This window comes from Giraffa tippelskirchi, chromosome 7 (genome assembly GCF_054371585.1).
Source record: "Giraffa tippelskirchi isolate mGirTip1 chromosome 7, T2T-mGirTip1v1.2.pri, whole genome shotgun sequence".
Taxonomy (NCBI): Eukaryota; Metazoa; Chordata; class Mammalia; order Artiodactyla; family Giraffidae; genus Giraffa; species Giraffa tippelskirchi.
In genome coordinates, this window is record NC_137281.1 from 2,444,880 (window position 1) to 2,464,038 (window position 19,159).

The 19,159-nt window shown below is 56.2% G+C and overlaps 1 protein-coding gene and 1 pseudogene across 2 annotated transcripts; both read right to left on the reverse strand.

The window, feature by feature from the left end:
* Positions 1 to 1,426: 1,426 nt before the first annotated feature.
* Positions 1,427 to 4,493, reverse strand: LOC145514504 (leukocyte immunoglobulin-like receptor subfamily B member 4). Of its 2 annotated transcripts, XR_014060185.1 has the most exons (6): positions 4,354 to 4,493; positions 4,166 to 4,201; positions 3,707 to 3,991; positions 3,168 to 3,470; positions 1,984 to 2,197; positions 1,427 to 1,648 (listed from the first exon to the last, which is right to left on the reverse strand). XR_014060185.1 is itself a non-coding variant. In XM_081512374.1 (5 exons), exons 1-5 carry the CDS (start codon positions 4,385 to 4,387, stop codon positions 2,076 to 2,078), a joined length of 780 nt encoding a protein of 259 aa, XP_081368500.1. In that variant the 5' UTR covers positions 4,388 to 4,493; the 3' UTR covers positions 1,427 to 2,075. The 2 variants fall into 2 exon arrangements, 1 of the variants encoding a protein (XP_081368500.1); XM_081512374.1 differs by having other exon boundaries at positions 1,427 to 2,197.
* A 4,489-nt stretch (positions 4,494 to 8,982) lies between these two features.
* LOC145512485 (sentrin-specific protease 3-like) lies at positions 8,983 to 11,943 on the reverse strand (annotated as a pseudogene).
* Positions 11,944 to 19,159: the final 7,216 nt, after the last annotated feature.

Genomic DNA, 19,159 nt, shown 5'->3' on the forward strand with positions numbered 1-19,159 from the left:
GTACCAAAAATGATGTTCCTTGTTTCTGTTTACAGTCAAATTCTGGTCTGAGTAAGAGGGTGCTGCGCTTTGAGCTTTCATTGGGGAAACTTACGGGGAGGACCAGAGCTTTGGACTCTTGCCAAGCACTGGCTTGCTTTGTGTTTTCACACTAAACAAAAAAGCCAAATCATCCGTGTTCGTCACTTCTAGTTCCTTTCAACTAGGCTGTCTGTCTGCTCCAGTAAGGGAGGGGACCAAGCTGGATGTGCTGTGGCCCTGGGAAGCCTAAGGTCCCTGCGGACACAGCACAGCAACCTGGCACCCGTCACCGTCCAGACCAGTGGGTCAAGGAAGTGCCCCCCACGCCCCAGGGAAACCCGCAGTGGTTTGGGGGGAGGTGTGGGAGGAAGGGGGAGGCAGTGCCTGGAAGACCAGATGTCTCCAAGTGCAGCAACTGATTCGTGGGTTTCCCAGCAGCTCTGGAAAGCTAACACTCGCAAGAGGTTGCAGACCTTTCTAGACTGGTGTTGACTTATTTTGCAAGGGAGACACTAGCAAATGGTGTCAGAGGAGTTCTGTCTTGACTTTGTTAGCTCTTGGTATGTCAGTACAGTCTTTTCTTAACTCAGAAAAGGCTGCATCGCATGTATACACCAAACTGTTCAGGTTTGACAAGGCGGTTTTCTGTGATCCGTCTGATATGAGCGACCCCTCTGCCCTTTTTCTCCTGCTTGTGTACTGGTGGTTATACACAATTTTCCCCTCGGTTATATAACTTTGGGTGGGGGCTGTGTGTCTCTTCCTTTTAACGATAGTTGTTATTTCCTCCCCAAATTGACTGAGGCGATTTGCACTCCAACCTGTAAGGTATTAGGCGTCAAAGTGCTCCGTGCTTTCTCCCGCAGTTGGTGCTTGCGTTGTTTTCTCTTTGTCTCTCGTCTGAATGGACGAGGGCTTTGGCATCTGATTTCATGGAAAGTGGGGCTTGAAACTGAGATGGAAATGATCTAACGGTGATGTGTAATGCAAAGGACACATCTGTGCACGCGGGGCCATCAGTGGGGGCTGGCTGGGTCAGACTCGCTCCTGTGGGAAAGTCAGCCTGCTGCTTCCTTCCCACCCGGCCTTCAGCGCATTCACCCAGGCTCCGTGAGGCTGGCCACGGAGAGCGTTTGCACCAAAGGAGACACCCAGTTCACACACCTGGGCTTTTCATAAAATGTTGTGTCCTTAGCCGTTTACCAGCACAGCACCTGGCTGTCACTTCAAGCGTCAGAGTGTCCCCTCGCAGCGATGGTGTCTGGAGAAATGACACCCCGTGTCATCCGATGAGGACAGGAGGGCGCGAGGGGCCCCGGGGGGTTCAGGGAAGAGTTCTGGATCTGTCTGTTCCAAATGGGGCTCCACTTCCACCCATTTATTCAGTTATTTACATGACAATCTGTTTTATATTAAAAAATATTTATTTGAGTATTTGTTTTTGGCTGTGATGGCTCTTCACTGCTGCTGCCCACGGGCTTTTCTCTGGCTGTGAAGAGTGGCGGCTACTCTCCAGTTGCAGCCCAGGGTTTCCCCTGCTGTAGAGCGCGCGGGCTCGCGGGCTCAGTCGTTGGGGCACACAGGCTTAGCTGGGGTCTTCCGGGACCAGGGATCGGACCCGAGGCTCCTGCATAGGCAGGCAGAGTTTTAACCTCTGGAGCCCCGGAGAAGTCCACATCACTCTGTTTCTGAGAAGGGGTGGAGGTCATCGCGCACACCAGAGACGGCGGGCAGTAACAGTGACGCCCACGTCCCTCATGGGGGTGGGCAGAGCCTGCGGGGGTGCAAGGGGAGGGCCCGCCCCTGCCACGTGGGAGGCGCCTCGGACGGGGGTGGGAGGAGTCGGGGAGCCCTCCCCGGGAGGGAGGGGACCCCGTGAGCAGAGGCCGATCCCCCCGTGACGCCCGGGCCTCCTCCCGCCCCGCGGCGCGTCTCTCCCCGGGGTCTCCGCAGACAGCGCACCCAGCACGCGCGGCAGAGGCTCTTCCCGAAGCTCCGGCCCGGAAGCTCGCGTCCCGGACTGCGGCGCTCCGGGCGGTGCGGGGTCCCCGTGCTCAGCTCCGGGCCGCGTCTCGGGCTCCTCCGCGGTCGTGCCGAGCCTGGCAGAGCAGGATCCCGAGGAGCAGCAGGACCGAGGCCGCGAGGCCCATCCGGATGAGGTTCTGCACCGTGTAGTCTGGGGTGAGGGCGCACAGGTCAGCGCCGGCCCCGGCACCCGGGAGCGGGGTGTGCGCCCGGGGCACCCGCCTCCGTGAGAGGACGTGGCCCCGAGCCCAGCCCCCGACGGAGACGGTGTCCTTGTCCCCACTCGCGGGTCTGACCGCGGTGATGGGGGAGGGTGTCAGGGGGCCTGAGGGTCCTGAAGGGAGGCTGTGGGTGGGCCGTGTCCTCCTCGGGGAGCCTCCCGGGGCGTCTTATCTTACTGTCTCAGACGTTCCTGGTCAGGACCCTGAGCTGATGGCGCTCAGACAGCACAGGGTGGGGGCCGGCCCTGAGCGGTGGTCTGCGGGGTCTCGGGGTGGCACCCAACCGTGGCTCCCACGGACCCATCACCGCCCCCCACAGGCGCTTGCTCAGCCCTCTGCGTCTGCGGGCTTGACTCTGCGCGGGGGAGGGAGCGATCCCTGGAGCCTCCGGGGGCATGATGAGGTGGGGGCGCGCCTGCTTCTCCCCAGACTGACCCCCATCCAGCAGCCTCAGGCCCCTGCAGCCTGTGGCTCCCTCGCCATCTCTGCCCGACTCCCCGCCGGCTCTTGACGATCTGAGGGGCCTTGTCCTCCCAGAGAACCTCAAAGCGCCCTGGGGTGGGCTGTCTCCCCTCAGCACAGAGCCCGAGACTCCCCAGGTTCGGATCTGGGTCTGTGGCTGGGCCCATGGGCCCTGGGAATGAGCCCAGGAAGGGGTGCGCCGGGTTGACCCGGGGTCCCCACCGCACTCCCTTCTGCCCTGCACGGCCCTGTGGCCTCCCCGAGACCCTCCCACTGCCCACCTGCCCCTCCAGGACCCCAGTGCGGGAGGAAGAGGCGGGCTCCAAGGCCCCTCCCTCAGGGGCCCCTCCCTCAGGGGCCCCGCACTGCACGACCGCCCCGCGCTCCCAGGCACAGAGCCCCGAGCTGCTGAGTCAGACGGATAGACTAGGCCCTCACCTGAGACCACGAGCACCAGGGGCTCGCTGGGCTTTGAGAGCAGATAGGGCTCTCTGCTGAGTGAGCGGTAGCACCTGTAGGTGCCCCCGTGGCCTGAGGTCACAGGACTCAAGGAGAACTCGGCCCGGTACCGCCCGTCTTGGTCCTCGGAGCGCAGACGCAGGGGGCGATGGGCTGGCCCCTCCTTGGACAGAAGGAAAGTGTCCGTCCTGTTTCCTGACTGACACAGCAGGGTCACGTTCTCCCCTGGGGCCACCGAGGGGCCCGGCTGCACCGAGAGCGAGGGGCTGTCTCCGAGCCGCCCTGCAGAGAGGAAGGGGGTGAGGGCGCCGGGCCCTGGTTCTGAGCGAGGCTCCGCGGGCCTCTCTGGACCCTCAGCGCTGCCTCTGTTTCTCCGAGTCTCTCCCCTCCCCCCACCCCTGTCTCCGTCTGTCCCCCTCCCTGGGGCCCTTCTTCCCCTGGTCCCAGCAGCACCCCTGGGGCTCCCCTGGGGGGGCCTGTGCAGAGTCTGGTCCCCGATGGACCCACTGGCTCCTCACCTGCCACCAGGAGCTCCAGGGGCTCACTGGGCTCTGACCAGTTAACTCCGATGAAATGAGAGCAGTGGTAGCTCCCTGCCTCCTGCTCTGAGACGTGCGGGATGGAGAAGTTGGCCTTGTCCCAGGGCTCATGTGGCGGCTGTGTGTTCCAGGGGGCTGAGACGCCCTCTTTGTTCAGACTGAATCTTTTGGCATTCAGGGGCCCCTGACACCAGATGGTCACGGGGCTCCCCGAGGAGACCACAGAGCCCGGCTCAGCCCAGATGATGGGTTTAGGGGAGGTCCCTGGAAGGAAATCAGAGGCGGGCTCACCAGGTGGCCCCTCCAGGCCCCAGATCTCAGCCCAGACCTCCCAGACTCCCCCTCCGTGAGCCCCGAGCTGCCGTCCCCCTCCCCGCGGCCTGGGGGAGACCCTTGTCCCCACGAGAGGAGGGAGCTGGGCCCTGGGGACAGACTCACTAGCTTGCACCTGGGTCCTCAGGCCCACACTCAGCCCTGGAAGAGAGAGCCCTGTGAGAGGTCTGCCCTCAGCTCTGAGCAGCGCCTCTCCTCCCTGGGAGCCTCCTGGGCCCTGTGGCCCCCTGAGGGAGCAGGCTGGCTGGGGGGACCCTCCAGACCAGGGCTCCCCCTGCCCCTTCTCATCTCACCGAGGCAGAGCAGGGCGGTCAGGGTGGGGGCCATGGCGTCTCCTCCCTGTGGTCCAGGCTGTGAGGATGGAGGAGACCTGGGTGCCCTCTGGACAGACAGACCATAGGGTGTTGGCAGTCTGAGGTGGATTTTTCTCGTCAAGGGTGTCACATCAGCGTCCCCACAGAAAGGAGAACTGTCCCTCCCAGGAAGCCTGGCTGTCGTCTCCATGGCAGAGCAGGAAGCCAGCCCCGTGACTTCCTGAGACACCCCTTCCAGATGAGGAGGGCCAGGCTCCTTCCCTCCGCAAGGCTCGCCTCGGGGTCTGCTTCCTCCTCTGCCCGTCCATCGGCAGGTCCCTGTGGGGTCCTCACCATGGACGGGGTCACCAGGCCCTAGAGATGCTTCGGGGAGGATGCCAGCTCCTGCTGCCCTGCAGAGCTTAGATCCCTAGAGACACAGGTCAGCATCTCCCTGGGGCTCAGTGGAGTCCGTGTGGCCAGGAGCCCAGAGGAGACGCTCAGGGAATAAGGAAGGAAACCGACTCCTCCACTGGCCCCGGAGTGTGGGTTTCGCCCTTCACAGCCCCCTTCACGGGCTTGTCTTTTTCTCGTATTGCTTCCCCCTGCCCTCCTGGGAAGAAGCCCCTGGGTCCCTCCTGGCTGGGCGGGGCTCCATGATCCTTCAGCATGCTCTCTTCTTCATTCTGTGCCTTTTGTCTAAAGCTTCTGTGACAGTAAAGCTGAGTTAGATCTCGAGTTATCTGGAGACATTGGTATTTACTTGTTGTTGAGTCGCTAAGTTTTGTCTGACTCTTTGTGACCCCACGCACCGCAGCACTCCAGGCTTCCCTGTCCTTCACTATCTCCCGGAGTTTACTCAAACTCATGTGCATTGAGTCGTGATGTCATCCAACCATCTCATCCTCTGTCATCCCCTTCTCCTCCCACCTTCAATCTTTCCCAGCATCAGGGTGTTTTCCAATGAGTCAGCTGTTCACATTTGGTGGCCAAAATATTGGAGCTTCAGCTTCAGTGCTTCCAATGAATATTCAGGGTTGATTTCCTTTAGGATGGACTGGCTCAATCTCCTTGCAGTCCAAGGGACTCTCGAGAGTCTTCTCCAACACCACAGTGTGAAAGCATCATTTCTTAGGGGCTCAGCCTGCTTTATGGTCCAGCTCTCACATCCGTACATGACTCCTGGAAAAACCGTAGCTTTGACTATCTGGGCCTTTGTTGTCTGAGAGTTGTCTCTGCTCTTGAGTACACTGTCCAGGTTTGTCATAGCTTTTCTTTCAGAGAGCAGCCATCATTTAATTTCGTGGCTGCAGTCACTGTGTGCAGTGATATTTATTTAAATATGTGTTAATCACCCACTGCTTGTGTTAACTGAGCAATCAGGTTCCAATCAGAGTTTTTCCCACCATTTTTATAAGTTCTTTTCAATCTAAGTTGATGTGGGAGACTGAGATATGAGTTTTCCTCTCTTGAAATAGCCTTGTCGGATGTTCATGGTATTCATGGTAGCCTATGAAAATGTGTGGCAATGTGTTTACTCTAGGGTAATGGCTGTACGACAAGAGTATAGCCAATATTTTATAAAAACTTTAGATACAGTCTATAACATTTTGAGTATAATCTGTAAAAACTTTGGATCACTATATTGTACACCTGAAATGACTGTAATATTGCACATCAGTGATACCTCAACAGGAATAAAGAAGGACTTCCCTGGTGGTCCAGTGGTTAAGGATCTGCTTTGTGAGGCAGGGAACACGGGTTTGATCCCTGGCCTGCGAACTGAGACCCAGTACGCTGCGGAGCAACCGGGCCCACGTGCTGCGACTGCTGAGGCCACACCCCGCAGCTGGAGAGGTGACACCTACAGTGCAAGATCCACGTACTGCAGCGCGGGGCAGCGAGACCCAGTAAAACATAAACACGTGTCTGTATAAGTCGACCCACCTCACCAGCCCATCAGTGTCTCTAGACACTGGCATGACATGGGAAAGGAAAGGATTGAGAGCAACGTTTGGGTGTTTTGGAATGAGGAGCCCTTAAGAGTAACAGGCCCTTGTGAGACGCCTGAGAGTCGTCCGTGTGCCGCTGAGATGCCTGCTGGGCGGACGGGGGCAGGTGGCTCACAGGCCGCTGATTACATAAGGTTGGCTCTCAAGAAGGAGGCAGGGTAGGAAATACTTGTGAATGATGAGCATACAGATGGCCCAGCTGTACCTTGGAGTCTCACAACCTAAAATACAGACTGGTCGCACGTGTTAACACGGTGGCTGGGGTACGCTTCCTGTGAGAGCAGGTGCCCAGTGCCTACAGGTGCCCCCCAAGGCACAATGTTGGGCAGTGCCACCGCGTCTAAGTCCACAGGCCCGGAGGGAAGAGGAGACAGAGTGAAGGGGAGACAGGGGATCCTAGGGCAGGGTCAGGCTGGTCTACAGGGGCTTCTGTGTGCATAAGCAAGGGCAAGCCTCTCAGACCCCAGGCACTCTCTTGTGCAGTGCACACACTATGCAACCATCCCTGGCAGCACTACCATCTGAGACATGGACACACCAGCAATTCAAAGGAACCACATTAAGAGGACCAGGAAGGCGGGGCCCACTTGGTATCAGGAGGGACCCCTGCGGAGTGGCATCCCAGCAGCCCGAGTGTGTCCTATTTCAAGAGGAAGGCTGAGGTCAGATGCTGCTGGGAGGTGAGTGACAGGAGGGATAAGTGTCCTGCGGATTTAGCTTATTCAAGATACCAGGGGCAGGACTCCGCTGCTGATCCAGTGGTTAAGACTCAGCGCTTCCACTTTAGGGGGCAACAGTGTCGACCCCTGGCCGGGGACGTAAGAGCCCACCTGCCGAAACAAACAAGACTGTGTGGGTGTCCGCCGTAATGAGCCGGGACTCACTCAGCTGTCTGCCCAGCTGTTTGCCCTCCTCAGACAGGGAATCGCTCATGGCTGCATCTGCGGAGTGATAAATTTCATCTTATGCCGAGATTCCTGAAACCCTGCAGTCCTGCACACTCCTCTCGCCCTTAGGTGGGGAGACCAGGGTCCAGCACGGGGCAGGGATGTGTCTGGGATCACAGAGACAGACGTGTCCACGCTTCCTCGTCCCGAAGCCCAGAACCCTACCCCCCTCCAGTCCTCCTGCCAGGACCCAGGACCTGCACCCTCTCGGTTACACTTGTTCTCCCCCTGAGCGTGAGCTGTGGGGCTGGAGCTGAGGGGAGGAAAGCAGGCTTACAAAGCTAGGCAGCGCTGGAGGAGCTACAGGTAGAGGTGGGAGGTCGCCGGAGGTGGGGCGGGGGAGCGGGTAGGGCTTGGGGAGAAATGACGTTTCTCTGGGGGCTCTCGTCTTAGCTTCAGGGTCCCTGCATAAAGTTATAAATTGGCTTCCACAATATCCCAGCCCCAGCCCTCAGGCTGCGTTAAGAGCTCAGAGGATCTGAGCCCTGATGAGGTCATACTCGCCCCCAGCTCTGCCCACGTGGACTTCAAGGTGAACAGGAGCAAACTGTAGCACACGTAACCTGCGCAGAAGTTAAAAAAAATGTATTAGCCCCCACCCAAGAACATTTTCAAATGTCTTACTCGCTTCTTATTCAATCTCCTCATTCCAAGGGATCTTCCAGTAATTTTATTGTTTTACAGGAAAACTTGTAAGAATTGCCTTTTCCCCACATCATCTTGACCTACATTCCCAGTTGAGTAATATTTTACCCAAGTGAGATAGAGAGGGAGCTGTCAGAAGAGGATGACGTGGTCGGGGAGGGACGCGGCGGGAGCCTGAGTCTGTTACATACATGTATACACGCACACAAACATGTACACACATAGATGTTTTCCTAATATAAAGCATGTATGTGCTCAGTCGCTCAGTCGTGTCCAACTCTTTTCGACCCCATGGACTGTAGCCCACCAGGATCTTCAGTCCATGGGATTCTCCAGGCAAGACTACTGGAGAGAGTTGCCATTTCCTAGGGGATCTTCCCAACCCTAGGCTTCCCTCTTGCTCAGTCAGTAAAGAAACTGCCTGCAGTGCAGGAGACCCGAGTTTGATTCCTGGGTCCAGAAGATCCCCTGGAGAAGGAAATGGCAACCCACCCCAGTGTTTTTGCCTGGAGAATCCCATGGACAGAGGGGCCTGGCAGGCTACCGTCCACAGGGTTGTAAGAGTCGGACATGATTTAGCGACTAAACCACCACACCTGACCCAGGGATGGATCCCGCATCTCCTCCACCTCCTGCATTGACAGGCAGATTCTTTACCACTGCACCACCTAGGAAGCCCCGAGATAAAGTATCATTACCATAAATCCACCAGTGTGTGCCTCCCATAGACATGAACACTGGTCTGCATGACCCTGAATCTCCCAATTTGGAGGTCTTTACTGATGTAAATTTTACCAAGTCCTCAGTCCCAATTCACAGTTAGTCACCTGCCAGACAGCCTCAGTTTTTCCTTTTGGTCCAGGGTTTCACCCAGAAGCATATGTTGCCTGTGGTTGTCCTGTTTTGTCATCCCCCAACGACCCTCCAGTCTTGGTCCCTTGGGCCCCAGACCATCTTCAAGGGTACAGGATTTGTGGATGACCCTCAACCTGTGCCGTCCGTGTGGACGGATGATCTGACCCAGGTCACGCTTTGTTGGGCGGACGCCCCAGAAATGAGGCTGTGGTCGTCTCCGTGGTGTCAGGAGCCCAGGTGGCACCCTTCCCCACGCTGGTCATGTTCACGTTCATCGTCTGGTCACATCAAGCAGGCGTCTGCCAGGTTTCTCATGGCGAAGTCCCCAGTTCTCCCTTGGAACTCGATTGGTGTCGGGATAGATACTGACTTCTCGTCCAGTATCGGCAGAAACACAATAGCCATTGTTAGTATCTGCAGATGACCCTCCCCTGACACGTCCACCATGAGGGGAACTAGATAATGACGATCTCTTTCCACTCCTCCCTCTGTATTGATAAATTGGCATTCGACTCTAAAGTTTTCTCTTTTTCCCATGTAGTGATTTATTTATTCATTCATTTGCATATATTACTATGAACAGGCTAGAATCCACGGGGTCGCAAACAGTCGGACACAACTGAAGTGACCTAGCACGCAAGCTCGTAGCCCGCCAGGCTCCTCTGTCCATGGGATTCTCCAGGCAAGAATACTGGAGTGGGTGCCCTTCCCTTCTCCAGGAGATCTTCCCCCCCCAGGGATCAAAACTGGGTTTCCCCCATCGCAGACGATTCTTGATCGTCTGAGCCACCAGGGAAGCCCTAACAAACACTTAAGCCTGTAACTATTTCCATGTCAATCAAGGTATGTGTAATATATGTCTATATTATAGACATATAATGTATATTAATTAAACATAGTTCATTTCATTCAAACATACATTATTATATACAGTGATTCAATTTTTGTTATAGATTATATTCCACTCAGAGTTATGAAATATTGGCTATATTCCCCTTGCTATATGATATATCCTTGTAACTTATTTATTTATTTTTTGTTTTATCTCCAAAGGATCCTTTGTTTACAGAGCAGGACCATGGTGTTTATATATATGTATGTGTGTATATATATATATATATATATATATATATAAAACGTCTGAAGATTTGGCAGGCAGTAACCCTGTTGCTCACCCACCACCCCCAGGTTTTTCTGCCCCCCACCCCTTGCCCGCACATGGAAGGGAGGTGACTGCCCCACCCAGGCCACAAGGCCATCCACCCCTGCAGACAGCAGGAAATTGGGGATTTTTCCATGGCTACCCCTTGAACATCAGAAATCAACAAGTATTCTCTCAAAGAAAACAAAAATACAAAAATGAATTAAAACATTTAAATATGGAAAACCAAAGGGAACTGGGTGGAAAGAGGCTGGAGACCAAAGGAAGTGGAGTTTCTCTGGAAGGGTCTCCCATGTTCTGCTGCACATTCACGACGGGCTTGAGGCCTGGGGCCTGAGGCTGACCCCGAGGGTGCGGACACAGCTCCTCGTAGATCTGCCTTCGAAGCGCGGGCGCATCCTGCCGAGCGAAGCTGAGTGGACGAGATGGGGCCAGGTGCTGGAGTACTGCAGCCCAGAGGCGCCGCGGGCATGGTCGTTGTTCGGCCTGGCCACATTCATTTTGAAGGAACCTTTCCAGCCCTGCTGGAGGTCCAGCCAGTTTGTCTTCCCGGCCTCTGCCTGTAGATACTTGGTGATATGGCGAGGGCAGGTGCAGGGTGCGCTGCCAGTCAGAACAGGTGATGGCACGCCACCTGATGTCAGCAGAGATGAGGACCAAGGGCTTAGCAGGAGCTCTCTGCTGAAGATGTCCACGTTTTTGGCCCGTCCTTTCACCCCGTCATGACCCTTGGTATGGAGTTCATTGTAGAAGAAACAGCTGGAGAAGTGCACCTTTTCAGGGACCGTGTCCGTGGCCAGGTCTCCACCCACGTCCGCCACCGGGTCGCTGAGCCACTTCTGCCCGTGGACAAAGCCCCCGAGTCACCCGTGGTGGGCACATACCCTTATGGGTGACTCGGAAGCCCCTCAGCCTGGAAGACCTTCTGGGCCACGCGGTCCCCGACCCTTCACGCGCTGCTGAGGATGCTGGCCTCAGTGGGTGCCAGACGTCTCTCTCCTCGGGGCCCAGGTGGTTCCCCCAGGGCCGCTGGGCAGAGTCCAGGAGATGAGACCCGGGTCAGGGCCCAGAGGAGACATTGGAGTCCGCCTTTAGCCCCCTTCCCCCACGGGGGCCCCAGAGGGCACTGGTGGAGAGCCTGTCACCCCTCCTCGGCCATGACAGCACCTGTCAGAGCCGGCTGCGGAGGGGGTGGTCCCCAGGGGGAGTCAAAACGACAGCAGGGGGATGGCACCTGTGGCATCGCAGCCCCTTCCCGGGGTGAAAGGTGGCCCTCGGAGTGGGCGAGGTTCCGCCGCCGGCCCCGGTGGCGCCCCAAAGCTTGCAGTGGCGTGTCAGCCAGGTGCTGCTCCGAGTACAGCAGCATCCGGAAGACGCTCACAGCCCTGCGAGGTCGGCGCTGTGAACAGGCTTTCCAATGAGTAGGGCAGGGACAGCGAGGCCTCCGGGACGGAGCCCATCTTGGGGGCGGCCTCCACGCTGCTGCTTCCTCCTCCTCATCTTCACCTTCGTCGTCCCCTTCTTCCTCCTCCTCTTCACTGGCTGAGGCATCAAAAGTGGCCCGAGGGACAGGGAGGCATCCGGGGGGCACTGTGGTCCCCGACCCAGCGTCCAGCCCAAACCCTCCACCTGATTTGAGTCACGGTTTGTCGATTCCCTTGTGGCTCAGAAGGCAAAGAGTTTGCCCACGATGCGGGAGACCTGAATTCGACCCCTGGGTCAGGAAGATCCCTTGGAGGAGGAAATGGCAACCCACTCCAGTATTCTTGCCTGGAGAATCCCATGGTTGGAGGAGCCTGGTGGGCTACAGACCATGGGGTCGCAAAGAGTCGGACGACTGAGCGACCTCACTTTCTTTCTTTCTTTGGGGGGTTGGGGGCCAGCGAAGATGCTGCCGCCTGGGACTTGGGTAAGTGGGGGCTATGCCGGGTCCAGGAGGCTCAGGGTAGTCTTGTAGAGTCTCTTTCATCTTCCCGAAGCCCAGCGTGGGGAAGCCCGGCAGACAGGACCGAGGGCGGGCATCTCCGCCTCAGGCTTCCCAGCTCATCTCTCCAGCGGCCCCGCCTCCCCTGCTGTCCTTAGGCGCGGGATTCCCGCGCTTCTGGGTCACATTTACTTTAGGCGGTTTATCCCTCTGAATCCCCTCCGCCTTCCCTCTCCCCGCTGGTAACCCCTGGTCCGTTGTCTACATCTGTCAGACCGTTTCTCTGTGTTATAGTCATTCATGGAAGTTATATGTTAAAAATGAGGTTGTACTGACATTTCGAAATCCAGTAGGCCCCCTCTGAGTATTCTTTGCCAACCACGTTAGCAAGTCTGAGGATTTCTTCACAGCCCTTGCATAACTCAGCTCCTTGGACGCCAACGTACTCACATATTCACTCAAAGCCACCGACCCCCCACATCCGCCGCCGCTCCTCACCCCTGCGCCCGCTCCCACTGCAGCACGCTCCCGGGGTGTCCCTGCATCCCCAGGGCGGCCCCTCGGGTGCCAGCCAGCCCCCTGCCACCTCCATGCAGGAGCGCCTTCCGCACTTTCCCTCTTCCCGGGAATCCCGGATCTCTGTCCAGAGGATCAGGGAGTGAAGTGGGGATGGAAGGAACCTTCTAGAAACTTCAGAGTGTTTAATGAGCAGACAGTTCAGAACCGAACGCATGCCCGTCTCCTTGGTGCGGGGGTCCGGAGGGCGTCCCCCAGGTCTTTGGCGCAAGGCCTCCCCTGCTGCATTTGTTGTGGGGCTCCTGCCAGAGGAGCGGGGCAAGCAGGGGATGAAGGTCACAGACATGCGGGTCAGAAGGTTCTGGTGCTTTCCAAGGCCTTGGGCACAGCGGTGACCTGCCGAATGCCCCTGTGAGGCCCTGCAGCCGAGCACCCCAGGGTGCAGGCTCCAGCTGCGGTCCACGCGTCCACCTCCGCCAACCCTCCCAGCAGGCGGGTGGAGAATGCAGACCAGCACGCTGAGCTTCAGAGAGGGAACTCGTGGAAGTGGAGCCCAGGACTGTGCCCCAGGTGGATGCCAGCGTGGGGCTTGGGGGCTCCTTGTTGACAGCGCGGCCTGTCCCCTTGGCCCTGTGTGCCCAGCCTGTCCTGAGCTAGAACAGAACGCACCTCGTCCCTGCCACTCCCATTTACCAGCCATCAGCACGAGTACCTGGGGGGCCTCCTCCGAGGATGGAGTCAGTATCCTCCACAGGCCAGCCGAGAGCTGTCTTCCACCCTGCACACCCTATACCACAGGCCCCCGGGAGACAAGCCTGTCCTCAGATGCCTGAGGGGCCCTGGATGCTCTGAGAGACTCTGAACCTGCGCTGGTGGCCTGGGATCCCCCTGAGCAAAGAGGACCAGACTCCCCAGTTGTTGAATTGGAGCCTTGGGGGTGGGGGCTGGGGCCTGAGAGGGTCCTGGGAATGAGTCTAGGAAGGGGGGGCTGGGCTGATCCGGGGTCCCCCCCCACTCCCCTCTCCCCTGCATGGCCCTGTGGCCTCCCCAGACCCTCCCACTGGCCGCCTGCCCCCTCAAAGGACCCCAGGTGAGGGGAAAGGCAATGGCAGGGGTGGGAAGGCCTCTGAGGACGAGAGTGGACTATAGGCAGAGACCTGGGGTGAGAGTGAGACCATTCCAGAAAGGAAGGAACATTCCAGAGGGCCCTAGAGACAAAAGGACTGTGTGGATGGGAGGAGAGGGGAGGCAGCGGCGGTTATGCATTGCTGCCCAAGGCGCAGGGACCCTGGATTATGACAGAAGGAACAGAGACAAAATGGACTGTGAGGGTCGATTGCTTCATGAGGATCACGTGTGCCGCTGTATTGCAAATAAACTAAAGAAATCTAATATATACAGCGACTGAACTCCAGTAACGCGTGAAACACCGTTAGATAAATGCTCACATGGATTTATCATGTGTCCCTGGCGTGCCCCGTAGCATTCATGAAAAGAGTCAGAGAAGACAAAGCAGTAATCACGGTTTTTCTCTTACCATGGAGCTTCAACTGGAGGCATGGGAATGGATCTGCCAGGTCTAGATGACCCTAAAAAAAGCAGATGTGGGAAAGCACATGTGTGTTAAACAGCTCACCATTGTGTGAAGTCCTCTGAGTGTGTGTGTGTGTGTGTGTGTGTGTGTGGTGGAACTGCAGCCTTCGGGTTTGGAGGCAGAACAGAAATGAGAGCTGAGGTTGGGGGGTCTCCTCTGGGGCATGACGAACAGCCTTGAGTTCAGTTAGAAGAGTTTGGAGCTTGCCCTGAAACTGGTGAGGAGTTGGAGCAGGACACGGTTCGGGAGGGGCAGTTAGCCAGGTGCTGTGTGGAGGGTGAACTCAGGACGGGAGTGTGGCAGAGCCCAGACCCGGGAGGGCGCGCTTCACTGGCTGCCTCGGCGGGTGGGGACCGGTGAGCCCGGGGTGGGGGGAGCAGGCCCCGAGTCAGGGGTGCGGCGGTGCTCTTCCGCTCACCCAGGAAGAGACAGCTCTTCCTTTTGGGCCCGGGAGCCAGGTTTTACTTCACACAGTTCCTGCCCAGCCGGCTGGTCTCTCCATCTGCTTGGAGAAAATCACTTGAGGTATTTCTGTTTCTTTAGAGCCCCCTTCAAAGCTAGGTGTCACCCTTCACATCAAACTGTGGAGACCTTTCAGGATTCAGGCCCAAATGACCCTCCTGTTGGAAGGCATTAGAACACACACGCGTGCACGCGTGTGCACACACACACAGAGTCACACACTTTAAGTGCAAGGTGTGGTGCCACCACTTCCGAAATGGTTGAAGGCTACTTCCTCCCCGGCCTCCCTTTCCTCACTCGGTTGCTCTGAAATTACAACCCCCACCCCCACACCTGTCGTAAGAGTTCACTTGGCCCGAATCATGGAGGGACAAAAGCAGTCGTTGGCAGAGTGTGGGAGGAGGCATCTGGGCATCTGAGAAATGAAAAGGAGGCAGTCACTGCCTCCCGGGAGACAGAAGGAAGAATCCGGACACGGAGCGCAGCTGCGGCGTCACCACGACAAAAAGTCTTCCACTGCAGGGGAAGGTTATGGCCTTTCCAAACCCATCTGGATAAGTCTGTGGGCAGATGCTGACTTGGACAGCTGCTTCCCACGTGGGCGCCATATGCAATCATCAACCACAGGCGGTGTGCAGCAGAGGGACCCGCGCGTGGTGGGTGGAGGTGCGCCCTGTGCCTCTCCCCTTCAATCCATAACCGGGGAAGTACCCACAGCTCAACCAAGGGCTTCTGTCCCCCACGCCGGGGTGCTGGGTGAGAAGGGAGGTGCGCGGGAGGCCTCGGGAGGGTCCCAGCTGAGCGGGCGCCCGCGATCCCCGCCCTGTGGCCTCAGCCGCGGGTCCTGCAGCCCCAGAGGACCCCGCAGCAGCGGGGAGGCAGGGGATTACGGGGACCCAGCCACATGCCTGGAGCCACGTCCCACGAGGCACGGAGATTCCCGTGACTTCCCCATCCGCAGCTGGGGAGCCCGCAAACCCGACGGCACTGGGCGCAGCGCACGACTCCCTCCCGACTCCACAGTGACAGACCCTGCGGCTCAGGGGGTCCCAAACTGGGGGAGGAGCCCGCCGTCCTGCGGACCCAGGCACCGACGCCCCTGGGGCCACCAGCTTAGTGTCAGAGGTGGGACCTCCGACAGAGGCCGCGGAGCGTGGGAGGCACCCGTTCTCAAGTACATTCTGACAACTCAGGCGAGAGAAACCCCAAACCTGTGCTGCGTCTCTGCCACCTGCTGGCGAACAGAAGCAAGTCCTCCAGCTTCTAAGCAGAAAGGGGCCCCAGGACAGGAGCCACTCGGGCGGCAGTGTGGAGAAGCCCCATAACATTGTGCCACAAACAGAACAATGACAGTCCTCAAGCCAAGAGCCTAAGGTCGTGGAATGTTCCGATCGGATGGAGACTTCAGAAGAATCTCCTTCATGAAGAAGGTCAGATGTGCTCTAAGGAAATTCAGCAAGGCCGCTCAGCGAGCTCAGGCATGTAATGAATCAACACATCCCCAAGGAGATTGAAATTCTAAAAAAAAAAGAAAACAGAAATTGTGGAGCTGAAGACCTCAGTGAACAAGATGGAGAATGCTTGGAGGAGAGAATCAGCCAGCTGGAAGTCAGGGAACTAGAAATGATACCAGTGGAAGAGGAAAGCGATTCAAGGTATTTAAACAGGAGGAAGGAGAGGTGATCAAGAGGACAGTGTAGGATGACTCTGGGCTCACCTCCCTACGCCAACGCCTCAAAACCTCAGCTGCCCACTGACAACGCTCTCGGAAATGTGCCTGAGGGCAGTGCTGCACGGCCAGGGCTGTAGAGAGATCCACGTGGAGTCGGGTTGGAATGACTTACCGCTGTGGGGGGGTACATGGAAGAGACGGGTGGTCTCACAGGGTAGGGGGTCTCCCTGGGGAGCAGGGGATCTGAGTCATACATGGAGCACCTCAGCCCTGAGCACCAGCGCTGGGAGGAGGAGCCGCCTCTGCTGGTTTGCAGCCCAGCAGGGCTTACCAGAGATGTGAAAGAAACCCAGACTCTGCCCTTGAAGAGCACGCATGCAGACTTGCCTCCTCTCGAGGGAGCAGACTGGAAACTGATTGGGGCTCCAGCCACCGCGCCAGGACCAGCCCTGAGCAGGCCCCGGCCAGCCCTGGACTCCGGCTCCCTAATAAGGCAGAGCCACCTTCACCTATGAGAGTGCATACACTCCCAGAGGTGTATTACAATTACGCTCAAAATCCTTGGAGCCTGGCTTCAGCAGTACTTGAACCAAGAACTTCCAGACCTTCAGGCTGGATTTAGAAAAGGCAGAAGAACCAGAGATCAGATTGCCAACAGTGGTTGGATCATAGAGAGAGCAAGGGAGTTCCAGGAAAACATCTGCTTCGTTGACTATGCTAGAGCCTTTGACTGTGTGGACCACCACAAACTGGAAAATTCCTAAAGAGGTGGGAATACCAGACTGCCTTGTTTCCTGAAAAACCTGTATTCAGGTCAAGAAGCAACAGTTAGAATGGGACGTGGAATGACTGACTGGTTCCAAGTTGGCAAAGGAGTACGTCAAGACTGTATGTATATTGTCACCTTGCTTATTTAACTTATATGCAGAGTACATGCAAAATGCCAGGCTGGATAAAGCTCAAGCTGGAATCAGAATTGCTGGGAGAAATATCAACAACCTGAGATATGCAGATGACACCACCCTAATGGCAGAAAGCGAAGAGGAACTAAAGAGCCTCTCGATGAAGGTGAAAGAAGAGAGTGAAAAAGCTGGCTTAAAACTCAGCATTCAAAAAATGAAGATCATGGCATCCAGTTCCATACTTCATGGCAAATAGATGGGGAAGCAATGGAAACAGTGACAAACTTTATTTTCTCGGGCTCCAAAATCACTGTGGAGCGACTGCAGTCATACTCCTTGGAAGAAAAGCTATGACAAACCTAGACAGCTTATTAAAAGGTCCACCTAGTTAAGGCTGTGGTTTTTCCAGTAGTCACATACAGATGTTAGAGTTGGACCATAAAGAAGAATGAGAGCCGAAGAACTGATGCTTTTGAACTGTGGTGTTGGAGACGGCTCTTGAGAGTCCCCTGGACTGCAAGGAGATCCAACCAGTCCATCCTAAAGGAGATCAGTCCTGGGTGTTCATTGAAAGGACTGATGCTGAAGCTGAAACTCCAATACTTTGGCCACCTGATGTGATGAGCCAACTCACTGGAAAAACCCTGTACCTGGGAAGGATTGAGGGCAGGAGGAGAAGGGGACAACAGAGGATGAGATGGCTGGATGGCGTCACCAATTCAGTGGACATGAGTCTGAGCAAGCTCCAGGAGATAGTGAAGGACAGGGAGGCCTGGCATTGCAGTCCATGGGGTTGCAGAGAGTCAGACACGACTGAGCCACTGAACAGACAACTGGGGCCCTAGAGGCCAGCTGGCTAGAGCAGGGAGCAGTGGATCCAGGAGGTGCCTCTTCTGTCTCACTGTCTCCCCCCAGCAGAACAGGTGGGCTGCCGACCCCCAGGAGGGGACGGACACTTTGGTGATCCCCTAACGTCAAGACTAAGGCGGGGAGGTGCCCCCCTCTTCCTCCCTGTCAGGGGGATTGCTGACACGAAGGACAGACAGGGGAAGAGGATGGACAGACGGTCAGTCACACCATCAGTAGATGGTCCTCCTCTCCGGGCCCCTCCTCTCCAGGCCCCCAGGCGCCCCATCTCACACCCCCCCACCGCAGGCTGCCACATCCGAAGCCCCCCAGGACATGACCTGTGCCCAGCTGAACCACTCAAGCCTCGGAAGGGGGACGGCCAGCAGCCAGTCCTAACAGACCACCAGGAGCCCCTGGGACCCTTTGGGAATCACCTAATTCTACCCTCAAAGATACCTAATATCCTTATATTTGTGAGATAACGCAACAGACATTTCAAAATCAATGCGTAAATTGAAAACCAAAACCAAAGATCCAAACAAAAAAACAAACAACAAAAAAGATGATGGAAAATGTTTTTGATGAACGATAATGTAAATAATACATATCGAAGCTATGAATTGAGAAAACCGAGGAACATGAATGAATATATCAGAAAAGGCTAAAAGAAACCCAATGACCTAGTTTACCAGACCAAGAATTTAGGGGAAAGTAGAAACTTTTTTCAAACAAAGGTGCAATTTGGGAATAACAGTGACAAAGGTAGCTAAAAATGAAGGCAACCACAAAGTAGAAAAAATCAGTTAAGGCAAAAAAAAACCTCATTCTTGACAACGTTCATAGACCCTGGCCACCAGGCCCAAGGTAAAAACAGAGAAATGACACATTTCTAATATTATGAAAGACATTGCCAAGACTACCACAAACTCTACAGACTTTATAAAGGTAGTGACAGAACCTGATGAAACATTTTGAAACGTGCCGACATAGAAGATACAGATGGGATGGTCACGTTCAAGTGTACAGTTTCAAATGGTAAAAGCTTCAAATGTAAGACTGAACGGATCATCTGTCACCTTATGCGTTGAATCTGTAGTCAAACGCCCACGCCTGTGGTATGTAGAATCTACAGAAGTCAGCCTGAGAGGCCAAGAGGGTAGAATGCTGGTTACCAGGGCTGGAGTGAGGGGGAGAGTGGGAGACGTCTGGGGCAAAGGGCCCAGTCTTCCAGCTACAAGGTGAATAAGTTCTGGGCACCCGATATAC

Excerpts from the sequence above, each read along its gene's own strand:
- LOC145514504 (XM_081512374.1), bottom strand. The coding sequence starts at position 4,387 with ATGGCCCCCACCCTGACCGCCCTGCTCTGCCTCG. Across the intron at positions 3,471-3,706 it reads CCTGGAGCTCCTGGTGGCAG|GGCGGCTCGGAGACAGCCCC; the intron begins GTGAGGAGCCAG and ends TCCTCTCTGCAG. Across the intron at positions 2,198-3,167 it reads CCTGGTGCTCGTGGTCTCAG|ACTACACGGTGCAGAACCTC; the intron begins GTGAGGGCCTAG and ends CCCTCACCCCAG.